Genomic DNA, 15,105 nt, shown 5'->3' on the forward strand with positions numbered 1-15,105 from the left:
AGTTAGAGGAAAGCTCCACTGTAAAAGAGAATCCTATCCAAAATGATCAATATTTGCACCCCTGGCCAGGATTTGCAAATCATTGTATTCTGTTTTGATATGATTTACACAACGTCGTAAACACAGTGGAGTTTGGGTTTGCAATGTATTGCTGACTTGATTAAGATGAATAGCCACACATTAAAGCAGAGTCTGCAGCAGTACATCATGCTCGTTTCATTTCACATCCATCCATGGTGGACGTTTAGAGCAAAAAAAGATCAGTCATGTTTTGATGCACCAATATTTATCAATTTGACTGTAGCTGTTATGCATGATGTCTTTTTTAGACGGATCCTCTTTTGTTCCAACACTAGATGCTTTTAGCAGGAGCACTTGGCACGTCATTGTGCTGAGCAAGGCTTCTTTTCTGTTTTGGCATTGTGTTGCCTTAACACTTCCAAGAGCATCCCGTGAGTGATCAATCATAAAACTGTCTATTGTGTATATGTTTGTAAAAGATTTGCACTGGCACTTTTCCATCTTAAAACAGTGTTGTAAAGGTTTTCAAATACACGTTTTAACGTGAGTTACAACAGCAACAGAGAAATAGGAAGACTTGCTCTTTGTGAATGGTTCTTTTAAGTTCTGTTTGTGAAAGGCAGGTCTCTATAGACCTTTTGTATATAGTGCCACCGTGTGGCTGTAACCTTGTACTGCACCATACCCACATATTTTGAGTAAAGAACAAAATTGGAGACAATCAATCTGCAAGAAAAAAACAAAAACATTTATTCCTTGTAAACAGAGCGAGAGCGCAGCCAAGGTCAGACCTCTGGATGGGGGAGAGCAGTGACTGGGCATAGAAAACAAAAAAACAAAACACTTCTATACTTTCGACAATCAGTTGACCAACAACTGTCTAGACTTTTTTTTCCACAACACTTTTTTTTTTTTTTTTCAAGAGCCAATGACAGCAATCAAGCCCCCCCCAAATCGCCTCCATATACTGAAAAGGGCAAAACCACATACACAACAAAGATGGTTTCAGATGATGGCGAAACCTCATCGGCCATTTGCTGGCTGCAGTGAAAACAGAATGTGGAGTTAAGAAAACGGCTTGGAAACCCAGTTGCAAATACTGTTAACATTCATGAGAAGAAATCAGATGTCCGAGTCCCTTTGCTGGCAACTACACGTCTATTCCAAACAAGTCACCACTCCTGCTACCTGCAATAACAAATAATCAATACGATTTTTGACAAATGTGTCCGCCAATGTATTTGCAATACATTCTTGAATGCACGATGACACAAATTCAAATTGCATTCATGGCACGTAAACTGGAGAGGGAGGATTATTTCAACAGTGACTCGTAAGTGCAATATTAAGATTTGGCATTTCAAATCTCTCCGTCACTGCGTGCTCCATTTGACGTTCTTTCCCTTTCAAATGTGTTTTGTAGAGTGCAAAAATTGGAAGTTGAGAATGATAAGCGGACTGATGGCGTTAATTAGCAGATCGGCTTTGTGACGAGGCCAAAATCAATGTGCAGATCAACGTGCCAAAACACTGAGTGGGGATTTTGGGTTCCTTTTCAATTGATATAAACAACAGTCTGCCTTCAAGTGTTCACAAATTGGTCCAGAAAATTAATCAAATTAATCTAGAAGACAACATTTGTGCCGGTTCGCAGCCCGGGATCGATATTTTATTGTTGCCAGTTCATAACATCGAAGGATGTACTTAAATCTTGTCATTCCGTTTGAAACTCAGTAGCTCCTCACTCAAGGTCGGTATTATAAGCAAATTATTATTTATTGCAAATTGATTCTGGAACCTTGATTTGAAGTGCTTTTCGGAACATTTTAATTAGATTTGGTTTTAAATTAAAGGAGGAGGCGCTGCTATTTTATTTTAGTCTCTTTCTGTTTACATAGCGCATTCCCACACTTCCATCTTGGGGAAAAAAAAGAGCAAACAAACAGACTGGCACATCTTAAAAACAATTTGCCGCCAACCCCCGTAGCAGCATGGATCGGCTGCTAACTGTTTGTGGATTAAAATAATAAATATGGATCTGTGCTAACGTTGCACTACATTCCACTGATCTTTCTTGCAACCTTGAGATGAAAAGAAATCTGTGGGAATATATTTTGGGGCAATGCTGTGCCATACTCCGAAACAGAGGGGCAATTATTAATTGAAACAAGACGTGTACTTTGACTCAGGAGAAGAAGAATGAATAATTTTGCCTGTATTCCGACATGTTATGGACAAAACCGGTAAGTGAAACCTCAGCTTCTGCACTGTCAATTTGAAATGATGTCCTGATGGTTAATAAAGGGATAGAAGTTAAAATGATTATTCGTCCAATTCGTTTCATCAACAAAATAATCAATGGAATAATCGATTATTAAAATAATCGTTAGTTGTAGCCTTACTCCCAAATGGTAAATAATTCCCGGGGGCTAAATTGCAGTTTAGTTGTGGCCGAGAGTTGTACCAGAGAACGGAGAGCAACATCCTTGAGATGTACCCGAGATACATCTGTTACGTTTCACTAAACACTGATGGGAGGGGAAGAAAAAAAAAAAAAAAAAGGGACTTCCTAGTTGACGTGGAGTCTGCTTTGATTTTTTTGTTGTCTTTTGTTTTACCTACACGCAATAAAACATCCTTCTGACCTGGCGAGGGGGGGGGGGGGGGGGGGGCAAGAAAAACACTCTCAGCTGCAGACACGCCGAGCAGATTGAAAAGATGCTGGCCCGGGGGAAACAAAACAACCCCCACAAAAAAAAAAGGAAACTGGAGGGCGAGATAGAACAAAGCGGTCGGTCACTTTTTGAGTGGCTGGTAAACTGAGGCATTGGGGTCCAAGCCAGAGGGGCTAGTGTCCATAAACTTGGAGGAGTAGTGGGGGGCCACAGGGGTCATGCTGCTGGTGTCGGTCGTGTACGAGATGCTGGGCATGACGGCCATCACTTCGGCTATCTTTTGCTTCAAATCTTTTATTTCTTGATCTTTCTGGAGAATCTGACCTGAGGACACACATTGATAATCGACAGTTACGCAAACCGGTGCAGACAAAGTGCCTTCACGCGACGTTCTTGTAAATTGGTGCATCAGCGCCAGCGTTTATTAGCCTGTACCTCTTCGACTGAATTGTGATGCTAAGTCATGCTAACAACCACTAGCACCCTCGCTCCTCCAAACCACAGACCTTGCACGATTTCTTGCTGTCTCTTGGCATCTCCCAATGCAGAGAAGAGGTCCAGTTTGATCCTGGTCTCCGCACTAAGGCTGTTCTCCAAGTGTTGGGTCTTGTCCTGCATGGCCGACAGTGCCGACATCAGCACTTCTGTGTCTTTTTCGTTCTCCTTGTATTTATGAAGCTCCTGAAAGGTCAGAGACACGGTTCGAGTGAAGGTTCGACATCATTTGCTGCCGGTTTGCGGACAGTACAACTGAAGGTTGTCCAGAGTGTGTGTGTTGATGAAAATAAACCAAACGTATTACCTGGACTTTCAAGTCAAGCTCTCGGATTTGGTCTTCCTTAAGCTTGTTGTCCAGGGTTAGTTTTTTGCACTCGGATTCTAATTCTGTGATCCGCCGTCGCAGTGTCTCTGTGCATTCTCCTCTGAAAAGAAGGAAGGCATCATTTGACACCAACAAAATGACAGCGAACAGGTTCTTTTCCAACATCAGCTTCTGGGGGAAAAAACATTTGGGAGGGTGAACTACCTGGAAGCAGCAGCTAGAGCTACTGCCCTGGCTGCCGTAGCCTCTTCGAGCTTTTTGCGCTTCTTTTCATCTGCGAGTTGTTTCTCAGCTGTGGTGCGAGCTTCCTGTTCAGCTTTGAGCTTCTTCTCCAGTTGACCTACAGCCTGCTTGTCCTTTTGCTTTGCCTGGACAGCATTATGGAGCCTACAATTCCACACACACAGCCAAATAATTATGCGGCTCGAGTAACAGGCATAGCATGCATTCTGGTCCCCACCCTAAACCCAAGCCCGACCTCATTGGGGACCCTCTCAACGACTAAAGACACTCACTTGTTCTGCAGCAGCTCGTTCTCTTGACGGAGTTGACCCAACTCGGTACGTACTGAGCGCTCAGCGCTGCCAAGTGAGCCAATCTGGCTGCGCAGGTCTTGTTCCATCTGCCGGCTTGCCTGCAGGTCTGCCTTCAACTTCTTAACGTCCTGCTCCAATCTGTCCCACATGAGAGCATAAGCAGACTTGCAAGCAACAACAGAACACACACTCCAGATTTTTTTTTTTTGCTTGCCCAACTTAGAATAAGCTAGCAAAGTGTTGGGAACATGTCACTTTAAAAGGTTTGCAAACATGACCGAGCTGAGTTTGGTCCACAGCTGTCGCATGGCAACTCAAAGTATCAGCTCCCTTTTCTAGCGGATTAAGGTCTGGTGACTGGCGAGGCCATTCCGTGACCTTAATGTTTCTTTGTTTTTTTGGGTCTGTCATCCAGGCAAAGCAAGCCACGACCCATTTTTCTGATGGCCTTCGCGTCATGGTCAGCATTTCTCGGTACAGAGAATCCAGTTGATGCCTAAGTGCTCAAAAGCGGTCTAATCTTACTCCATTAAATGTTCTAAATCAATTCAGATTTGCAAAAGTCTGATCCAAACATGTGCCTACTTGTGCAGAGGAACCATATTAGTGCTGTATCCTTTTCACCAAGCTTCTTACTGATGGTTTATTGTGCCACGTGCAGGTTTAAAAAAAAAAAAAGGGGAAAAAAAAAAACTAAAACAAATAAAATAGTGTGCGTTTATAAATCGTGGTGGCCATGCACTTTAATGTGCCATCTTGTGGTAGCTGTTTCTACTTTCAAAAAAATACAAAAGGCTCATCTTTTCATGCTTGGGCAATAAATCTTTTTTGTTTTGATGGCTTTATTGCATCGTTTGGATTTTTTTTTTTTTCTTTCGTTATGAGTCACAGAACTCACGCCGAGTATGCTTACCTAACAAGCGCTTCCGGCTTGCTCAACTGATTGTTGGGAATACAGTTGTCTGTAGGATCCCTGCTGGAGCCACTGGAGGTCCCCTTCCCCACTGATACCTTGTGCTTCTTCTCGTTCTTCCCAGCGGACGACGAGGACGGCGTCGAGGAGGGCACGCTGCCGTTGGTAGCGCTGTGGCCACGGGGAGATGAGTTGAGCGTCGTGGCGTTGCTGTTTTTGTAGTTTTTGGAGCAGGAGGAGGAAGAGGATGAGCAGGAGGAATTATTGTCCTCTTTGAGCAGCAAGTTTTCTGTGCTGCCCAGTTCAGTGGTCAGTCTTTTGCTGTTCACATGGTTCTCCATATACTCCATCTCTTGGAGTTTAGAGTCCACTGATGATGGCAGGATGTTGTTGCTGCTGCTGCTGTTACTGTGCTGCTGCTGCTTTTTAGCCTCCCCGCCACCTTTTCCCTCTTTTCCCTTTTCTCGATACTCCAACTCTGGCAAAGACGCCGAGGTCTTTTTATTGGCAGGGGTGCCATTTTGTGTCACTGGAGGCGTGTCCACTTCAGCTATTCCTTTCGATGCGGCTGTAAGAATAACTTTGTTAATGACACAGTCAGGTTTATTAGGAGGTTGATGATCAAACTAATCACTTTGATAATTGATGAATCATTTCGAGACCTTGTTTGATTTAAAAGTCCATAGCCTTGTAATTTCAGCAAATATGCTCAGCTTGCCATAGTTTTCTTTGCAAAATGCAAAAAAAGACCTAGTGCGCACGATCGAATCCTACCTTCTTCTGCTTCTCGTTCTTGCCTTTGGAGCATCTGTTGCTCTGGAGGCAGAGCCTGCTGAAGGAGCTGCATGTAAAACTCATTCTCCTTCTGCACCTCTTTCTGCTTCCGCAGGCGCATCTTATAGCTTACATAGCTCTTAAAGCCAAAGCCCAGCGTCACCACTGGATAGCCAATGCTACAAAAGGAATACAAAAATACAACTTTATGGCAACTTTTTGGCCCAAAAAACAACAACAACACAACAGTGGCTCACCAGTGAGCAGCAAATGGGCGACACAAGTCTACATGGAAGTTCTTCAGGTCTTTGAATCTGATGGCTGCCTCTATGTAGACGAAGAGTATCCATAGTGACACGGTGGGGAGACAGACTCCTCTTTCTGAGGACGAACATTTTTTTAAAAGCCATTATCTTGACATGTCGATTTTTTGGGGGACGAAAACAGGAGTGGGTGTTACCTGTGTGCCAGACATACTGCACCCACACATAAGTACTGGCAGCAAAGAACAGCCATTGCACCGGGATGAAGAGGAGGCAAATGAAGTCCGAAGTAAGCGCCACAAACACGAAGAATACCGAGAACGCCTGTTGAGGAGAGTAAAGGCAATTACGGTGCATTTCGAAAGGTGCGTTTGGGATTTACAAAGTCAAGCTTTACACAGCTTTCATAAATATCCACTCACCAGCCCCTGGTATCGAAAAGAGTCGTACACACTCCGGAGGAAGAGCCAGAACGGCCAGAGGTACTCAAACCTGAACTCCAAAACAAAGTCGGCTAGTAGAACCAATGCCCACACCACCAGGAACTTCAGGTACAGGAAAGTGCTGCAAAGATGGGGATATTTCAGAATCCAAAGATATACTTCTGAAATACAGTTGTTCAAATAGTTGTTAATAACAACTGATATTCACCTCTGTAAAGAGAGTGACCATGTTAATGATTCCTCACCTGATCAACAATGATTTAACATGGTAGGATCAGATAACATGCAACAGTTGACTTCTATACATCTCTGCGAGTGTTTACATTATGAAAAGTTCCCAACTACATTTCTGCAAAATAAAATGTTCCATCACCGTTGTGCTATTTATAGAACAGAAGTTACTCGTGCTCCTGCTGGCAATAGGATCACTGGTCTAAAGCGAACCGTACCAGTTGTAGGTGGAAAGTGTACGAGATAAATGGCCATAAACTTTATGATTCTGTTTCCTAAATAGATACCAAAGTTTATTTTGCAGAGTCTTGGCTGAGTCACAAAAAGTGAAACCCTGTGAGTGTGATTTGAAGAAGTACTTTATGAATATTTCAAAGCCCTGAAACGTGTGTAACTGTTGCCCTTTAGCGTTTGGTTCATTTATATATAGAAATCCAAAGAGGTTGGACCTGTCAGGTGTGGCTGTGGAGACCAAGTAGTAGTCAATTTCCAGGCAGTTTTAATTCTATTATGGCTCCTAAATTATAGTTAATCTTTTAAATATATAGACACTTTATTATGTCTATTTTGCAAATAGGACCCGCGTAGTTAGTTGCACACAAACCTTCGAGTGGCCATATAAAATACGTTAGCAAAGCTGCTGAATTATCCATGACCGACAGATGTCAACTGGCTTGAGCAAATTGTCAATGTCGATTAAAGCTTATTCATAAAGTCGACTGCAGTTAGCATGAAACTATGAATATGACCGTGCAAGACAGCTTTGTTATGGTGTTCAAAACAGGCTGCTGTGTGGCCTCGCGCTACATGCTAGCACCACATAGCTAGATGCTATTTACAGCTATCAATAGCCGCTAGTTAGCTGTGTTAACGGGCTAGCTAGCAGCATTTGTATCAATATAAACATTGGCTAGCGTGCATATTCTGAAGCTATAAAAGCCGTTGTCATTTTTAATGCGCGCTCCGATTTGATGTGGTGAAGACAACACATCTGTCAGCCTCCGTACACCTTACCTGCCGTATATGCCCTCGGTGATTCGATTCCGTTTTACCGGCCGTCGGAGTTTGCTGCAGTCCGCATTGCGCCGCTTCATCCTCCTCCACTTGGCTTTGGCCTTCGAGCAACCACCGTAATCTTATCCAGTTTTCTAGTGTATACGGGCAACGGGGGAAAATGAAGTGCTGTAGAATGTGTCGCTGTAATTATTTTCCCGACTGGCAACAAAGAAATAAATAAAGGACTCTATTCGGGAACCTCCTCTTTTGCTCTTAGCGCAGGCTCAGTGTGCCCTGGCCGCGCTGTATTTGACGTGTATCTCGTTGGCAGACGTTGTGACTATCCAATCAATCTATTCACCGAGGCCTCTGTCGTTGACGGATACCGAGACGAGCCATTTATGTTGCGAGGCGACCTCTCGATCACTTCCCCTGTGCCATGACAAGAGAGCAGTGGCGTGTGAAATGTCTCCTCGGTAAACCAATCACGTTGTTTGTGGACAAATCGGGTATTGCTCATTGGCCAATCAGATGATGGCGGAGGCGGGGTTTGTTAAGACGTTTTTCCTATCATTTGTAACGTTTTATGACAATACATATCAACATATTTAAGATTTGCATCTGGAGTTCCACATTTCTGTACATATCAACTGAAAACATATCTCAGCTTTGCATATTGAGTTCCACATTTCTGTTTCGATTGTGTGTGCGTGGGTGTGTATACATATGCATAATGTTACCATAATTATTATAATATTATTACTGTTAATGTTGCTTGTCGATGATTTGGTGCTTTTTCTGCAGTCTGTGGGAGACTATAACATTAAAGTTAAATAATGTTAATATGAATTTGACATGTATTATTGACCAAAATATCTGGATACTTTCACTTATTCAGGTTCTTCATCCAATATGTATGAATTGTGTCAGGATTGCAATTTCAGAAGTAGGCTTTTACTTTCTGTCTTTGCTCATGCAGTAGATGATAAAAAGCTGCACAGAGGGCTGTGCCCCCGTTTCATATCAGAAGAGCGAAGCATGTGTCTGTTGTTGCAAAGTAATCTATTATGGCTCCTAAGTACGCCCCAAGTTTGCGCTCTCGTTTGGCTCCTTTTTTGCTTTTCTTACAGATAGGTTTTATTGCTGTGTATTACTTCTATGTTGAGGTTGACAACAATGGGAATGGGATTATATTCAGAAATTTCTATCCAGGTGAGTAACATTTTATGATATACATCATACACCAGTTAACAAATGAGAATGTAAAACTTTTTTTTTTTTTTTTTTTTGCAGTGTTCCAGGATTTAAATGTAATGGTCTTTTTAGGTTTTGGCTTTTTGAGCACTTTTTTAGTACGCTATGGCTTCAGTGGTTCAGGCTTCAACCTTCTTATAGCTGTCATTGCCATCCAATGGGCATTCATACTCGATGGCTTTGAGTCCTGGTATTACAGAGGGAAGATTTGGATCGACCTGAGGAGGTACTGTATCACATTTCATGTTGCTTGAAGTCATTAGAAACTTAATGGGCAGTTTAACATGTAGCTTGGTGGTTGCTGAGATATGCACAGCCTCGGTTCTCATCTCAATTGGGGCTGTGCAAGGAAAAACAAATCCTGTCCATCTAACTATCATGGCACTGATGGAAGTATTTGGCTTCGTCCTGAATGAGTGGCTCCTGCGGACTTTGCTGCCGGTAAGGAAGCTTTTGTTTCAAAGACTTGATGTTGACTAGTTAAAAAAATAAAAGAAGAAAAAGCATACCGTAGTAAATCATAGGTGAATCCGCTTCTTGGAAATAATTCAGAGCATGGTTGTTGATTATACCGTAGGTACAACATTTGAACTTCATCCTGGTGCTTCATATCTTTGGAGCTTTCTTTGGTCTTGTGCTGACGTGGATTCTCTATCGGAAAGAATCACAACAGGGATTCGAAAAGGAGAAATTTGACTGCAAAACAGGATTATTCTCCATGTTAGGTGTGTTTGATTAGAATAGCCAGAATTAACAGAGTTGATCACTTCTCTCACAACTTTTCAACATTCCGGTTCAATAGGTACTTTGTTTCTCTGGATGTTCTGGCCCAGTTTTAACTCCATCCTCATGGAGCGTAGTTTTCCCGAGAGGAGGTTGTGGGCTGTGTGCAGCACCTACCTGGCCCTGGCTGTCAGTGCTGTAGGATCTTTTGCCGTGTCTACGCTCTCCAGCCCAAAGGGAGAAATCAACCCAGTACGTTGAAGAGATTGTTTGGAGCGATTCGCTTCAGAAGCACCAAACTTATGTGGTCACTCTATTATTAGACCCATTTTCAGTCCTGCATACTTGCGGGCGGTGTTGCTGTCGGGGTTTCCATGCCAGTGATCCGTTACCCGTGGGAGGCCATGACAATTGGGCTGGCCGCGGCTGCTGTGTCAACCGTTGGATTCCGATACCTCACGGTACCGATCAATACATTAAATGGTGTTGTTTGAAAATCGATATCATACCTCGACTATCCAACCAGAAGCATATGCTGTTTGCCTTTGGCTGCCATGACACTTGTCGTGTTCTGAGCGTACATGGACTCCCGGGCCTTCTGGGATGGCTGATCCACCTCCTCCTGCAGATTCAACAGAGTGATGATCGCACAATGTAAGAATGTTTTGTCAGAGGGGCAGATTATGATACTCACCACTGAGCGGCTGAGCGGTCTTTCAATTACAGAGCGATCCGGTTCGGTGTATTTCACATTTGTGTTCTACTCATCACCATAGCTGTAAGCCTGACCATGGGGATCATAACAGGTACAATTAATTATGAGGACAGGTAAGTAGAATTTTGCAGGACTGCAAAGCATGGTCATTGATCCACAATGGGAATATTCAAATATAAAGCAGCATCACTTCTAAATGTGTCTCTCTCTGGATACATTCAAAGGAGTACTACTAAAGTGGGACATCTGGAGACCACCCCAAGATAAAAAATGTTTTGATGATCAGACTTTCTGGAAGGTAGGAGAACAAATTAAACAAAAAAAGCAGCAATTTTCTCAAGACAACTCTCATGAAAAATATTTTACATAACCTCAAAAACAAAATGATGTTTTGCAGTTTGAGCATCTTGCAATTCGCAAGTAATCTGACGAGTCTGACCCTGGAAGTGGACACAAGAGTGACAGAAAACAAATGCAAAAGAGATTTCCTGCTCAGGATGATTCTGTTTAATTTAGCTATGGTAGCCAGAAACTGACCCCCTTGTACAAACGTAAGAAATGGATGCACATATTAAGTAAATCTACCAGACAGTTGTGAAAAATGTTGACCTCAATTTGGATCCGCAAGACCAAAAGCATTTTACAATAAATCAGCATGACAAGATTCAGAGCTCACTGTTATTTCATAAAGATATCATCTCACATGGTAAGTTTTGTCAGAATGTATTTCATGATCATTCCCTTAGTTATTTGACATATCACAAAATGTGTTTTTATCACTGCTGATGGGTTACTGTGAAAAAAATGACGGGAGAGCGTAAGCATACCCACAGAGGGCTTAATTGGACCTTATACACAAAAGCAATAATATACCATCTTCACAGCTGCACGGGGGCAGACACACATTTTAAAATGTCCCACAGTTGAAAACAGTCAATCTGCGGATGAGTTTGATTTGTGCTTGGTTACGATTTAGCCTTTTAAAACAGCAACACAAATATAAATTAAAAAAAGTCAATCCTGAACGCTACGAAGGCTACATACAATTTGGTGAGTAGTAACCACTGAAGCCTGAAGCATACTGTCTCAAAAATAATAAAGTAAGCAGTGTATAACAATGACAGACAGACACACTTGGAGTCAGTTATTGCCACAGATCCTCCGTACGTCCAAACTTGAACACCAGGGACCTGAATTCGAAAAAAGGAAGAGCTTGAAGTCAGTTATTTTGCAAAATACACGGACGGCAAAGTCACTTTGGCCTATTGACTCACGCAAAGAAAATGAACGCGTTCTGGAAAAAAACGGCAATCCCAGGGTAGACGATAGGACTCTCTGAGGAGAGCAAGAGAAAAATAAGAAAACATCAGAATTATTTCAATCACATTGACCAAATTGATCTTGTGTGTGTGGTTTTATTTTTGTCTTTTTTTTATTTATTTTTTTAATGCAACACTGCAATCCACTTAAAAATGTGCAAAATAGTTACTTACGAGGCACTACAAAACCTCCAAACAGGATCCACATCGATGCAATGAGGGATCCAAAAGACAGCATGAAGCCAATAAAGAGCCACACGCGAGAGCCTGCAAGGAGAGATAAGAAAGCCTGGGTTTGTGCTTGACTGTTGTGTGCTTGTGTTGCGCTGGAACACGAAAACTATCATCGAACCAATGAATGACTCCACTGAAGCATGTCATTTTGGTGCCAATGAAATAGCTGCACATACCTGTCTGCCCCATGCAGCCTTCACTGTAGCTGTCACCCCTGACTTGCCCATTTGACACAGCGTTTATCCTACACGAAAAAAAACCATGCATTATCCAATTTTAAAATATATGACTAATTAGAAAGTGTTTGTCAAGCCAATCCTACATCAGAAAAGCCACTGTAGCAATGACTCCACATGTGTGATAAGAATGAGAAAACTCCTCATCAGCTGGATACTTGACTGCTGCATCAATGATGATCCACCAACCTGTGAAGAACTGCAATGGCACAGAATCAAAACAAACATAATGAAAGGTGAGGTAAGTACTAGCGTACAGAAATTCCATTTTAAACTAGCAGCATGAAAATTCATCGACTATTTGATTGGTTAGTAATCTGGACATTAATAAACCTATGGACAGGGTGCATAAAAATGAGAAATACCAAAACACCAGCAGCTATCGATGCGACAGTGTTTCTTTTTTCACCCCAGTCCACATTGCAGTCGCAGTCTCCGCACCGAACACCGTCCAGAAATCCCGACATGACTCTGGAGAAGGGAGCACTTCAGGTCAACAAGTCACTAAATAATAAGCAAATATGTTGTACAAAAAAGACGAATTTAACGCCTAGCTTAACCGTGTACAAATCATGGTCTTACGTGAAATTAGAAAAATAAAATAAAAGCGACGTTCGTTCGTAACTGCTGTATGATGATGATGCTGCTCAACTCTGGCTAGAAATAAGGACTAACTACGTGATTCGAAATTGTGAAACAGAAATTAAACCACACAAATGATAACAAATGAACAAAACATAAACGAACAACTAATAGTCGGTTCGAGAATGTTAATAAACAGTATTATGTCGTAGCATTCTTTTGTTCGACGCTTTGATACTAGCAAACATTTCCTCTAAGGTGCCTTCTCATCAAGACGTCGCTAAAAACGATCACGAAACCGACACGACAGCAACAATGCTACGGGAGAAAATATACACCCGTGATAGTAACACACATTAAAATCGTTTTTAATTAAGTAAGTACCTCTTCTTTTCGATTTTTTGATGTGTGGACCCTTTGGATCAGGCCGACTTTGCTTCCGAGAGCTCGGTCATGCGCATGCGCAGTTCGCCCACACCGTCGAGAACACTAAGCAGCTATTGATAATGGTGCCTTCAAGGATTGTGGGACAGAATGGAATTTGTTCATTTGAAGCAAAAGTTGGATTTTACAATAGTTTCATTTTCTATCAACTTAAATACTGTTACTAAGATACAGTACTATTATATTTCAATGATCAATAAAACCTCAACCGTTTTAAACTGTAACCACTAAAGTGATGATTAGTTATTGTCATTACTGATTAGTAGTGTCGGTATCCTCTCATTAAAATAATCTACACTTTAGTTTGAGCGGTGGCCGGACTATATGACCCAAAAGTGATTCGTGCACGCTCTGATATAATCTGTTCCTTTTGGTGGATATACTGGCCAGCTTTGTGTCTGAGAAGTCATGTGAGTCACGAGAACGTCAGGCAACAATTTTTATTTTTCAAGGTATTAGTCAACCTTGGATTACATTTACAGCAATGAGAATGTCAGACATAATAAGAAAATGCATATTGCTCATGATATGTAATTTCCGCAACAGTTGCTGAAACTATTGGTGCAAATGAATGTAAGGATTATATGTGTCAAAACATGCCATTGTTATATTGAGCATGTTTTGTCACACTGGAAACAATGACAGCAATCTTTGTTTTGGACAATGATCTTAAAAAACTCCAAGCAATTGCAAGGCTACAGAAATGGACAGACCGATGACTCCAAAGTATCCGATGTAGCCATAGGCACCGTTCATTCTCTTAGCAGGATCTGTAATGAAACACATTAATTGACATTTATTTGAATTATATTTGAATTATAATTTGATTTATCATCATTTTGTATCTTGTAGGATATACAGGCAGCCAATTTTGAACTGTCATGATATTTAAATTTTAGGAAGCAACAGATTTTGGATGTGTCTTTGTTATACGTAACCTTAAAACAAATAAAGGCTTGATTTCATTTTGTGTGTGGTGAAGTAATATAACACAATACAATTGAACTTTTAACAGTTTTCCAAAATAAATTGACTTTCCTTTCTTATTCAAAATTTTGGGCACACCAATTGTCATGGTGGGCCTTAGGAATAAACTTTAAGCTATATTATAGAGCAACTGTCAAGTCTTACCTCCGGTATAATAGCCCCAGGCATAGGAAAGCCGACTGGTCACCCAAATGGCCCCCAACACTGACGCTGACAACTGAGGGTAGCAAACCAACAACAACAACAAAAGATTACAATCCAGAAAATATGCTTCGTCATTGTGACAGTGCAATCGGCTTCATTCCAATCAGTTCAGAGAGCGAAGATAAGACGTCTGCCTCGCCTAGAAGGCTGATGTTGGACAAGGTTGAACCCATTCTGACGAATATCTTGAAAATAAACAAAAATAAAACCCACCGGATAGACGAGGGCTGCAATGGTCTGGAAAACAAGCCACTGGGGATACACCTCAAGAGTGTTCTGATGGGCTCTCTGGATACAATTGAACACTTGATCCTTGTCACTGTACATTGTTGGATACTGTGCAAAAGGTGATACATGATTATTTTAGGAGGGGGAATAACAAGGGAATTTAAAAAAAACGACCAACAAATACCAACAACCAATAAATACGTAGTCTGCTGAGTAAAAAAACACTACCTTCACGCCATACTTCTTCCTGGCTCCTCCAACTTTAATAGCTAGATAAGCCAGCATAATCCAACTATAAAGATAAGTAAATATGACATATCCAAAATGGGAGGGCAAAACAGTCAGAATATCCATCGCTGAACAATTTTTCGGTACAATTACAGGTGAGATCCAGGGCTCGGACAAGAGTGTGAGGAGCAGGTATCGCGCTCGCGCAGCTATTTCAGACGGTTGTATAAAATATCGCGAGATGTGCCATAACCGTTGGAGCGTCAGTAAACATAA

At 41.7% G+C, this 15,105-nt stretch overlaps 4 protein-coding genes across 4 annotated transcripts; 1 reads left to right on the forward strand and 3 right to left on the reverse strand.

Annotated features, from left to right (window-relative positions):
* Positions 1-748: 748 nt before the first annotated feature.
* maco1b (macoilin 1b) lies at positions 749-8,146 on the reverse strand. The gene is made up of 11 exons (XM_061302001.1): positions 7,694-8,146; positions 6,428-6,569; positions 6,203-6,329; positions 6,000-6,123; positions 5,743-5,921; positions 4,969-5,536; positions 4,035-4,193; positions 3,724-3,906; positions 3,499-3,619; positions 3,203-3,377; positions 749-3,020 (listed from the first exon to the last, which is right to left on the reverse strand). The coding sequence occupies exons 1-11, from the start codon at positions 7,771-7,773 to the stop codon at positions 2,818-2,820; spliced, it is 2,061 nt and encodes a 686-aa protein (XP_061157985.1). The 5' UTR covers positions 7,774-8,146; the 3' UTR covers positions 749-2,817.
* A 457-nt stretch (positions 8,147-8,603) lies between these two features.
* rhd (Rh blood group, D antigen) lies at positions 8,604-11,444 on the forward strand. The gene is made up of 10 exons (XM_061302002.1): positions 8,604-8,887; positions 8,969-9,155; positions 9,220-9,370; positions 9,507-9,654; positions 9,732-9,904; positions 9,976-10,113; positions 10,179-10,306; positions 10,379-10,458; positions 10,592-10,665; positions 10,765-11,444. Exons 1-10 carry the CDS (start codon positions 8,743-8,745, stop codon positions 10,789-10,791), a joined length of 1,251 nt encoding a protein of 416 aa, XP_061157986.1. The 5' UTR covers positions 8,604-8,742; the 3' UTR covers positions 10,792-11,444.
* On the reverse strand, positions 10,860-13,272 carry tmem50a (transmembrane protein 50A). The gene is made up of 7 exons (XM_061302011.1): positions 13,123-13,272; positions 12,522-12,627; positions 12,243-12,355; positions 12,097-12,164; positions 11,861-11,953; positions 11,642-11,702; positions 10,860-11,557 (listed from the first exon to the last, which is right to left on the reverse strand). Exons 2-7 carry the CDS (start codon positions 12,621-12,623, stop codon positions 11,512-11,514), a joined length of 483 nt encoding a protein of 160 aa, XP_061157995.1. The 5' UTR covers positions 12,624-12,627; positions 13,123-13,272; the 3' UTR covers positions 10,860-11,511.
* A 336-nt stretch (positions 13,273-13,608) lies between these two features.
* mgst3b (microsomal glutathione S-transferase 3b) lies at positions 13,609-15,055 on the reverse strand. Its single transcript, XM_061302010.1, has 4 exons — positions 14,830-15,055; positions 14,587-14,709; positions 14,314-14,386; positions 13,609-13,952 (listed from the first exon to the last, which is right to left on the reverse strand). The coding sequence occupies exons 1-4, from the start codon at positions 14,953-14,955 to the stop codon at positions 13,852-13,854; spliced, it is 423 nt and encodes a 140-aa protein (XP_061157994.1). The 5' UTR covers positions 14,956-15,055; the 3' UTR covers positions 13,609-13,851.
* Between the last annotated feature and the right edge of the window lie 50 nt (positions 15,056-15,105).

Source organism: Syngnathus typhle, linkage group LG16 (genome assembly GCF_033458585.1).
Source record: "Syngnathus typhle isolate RoL2023-S1 ecotype Sweden linkage group LG16, RoL_Styp_1.0, whole genome shotgun sequence".
Taxonomy (NCBI): Eukaryota; Metazoa; Chordata; class Actinopteri; order Syngnathiformes; family Syngnathidae; genus Syngnathus; species Syngnathus typhle.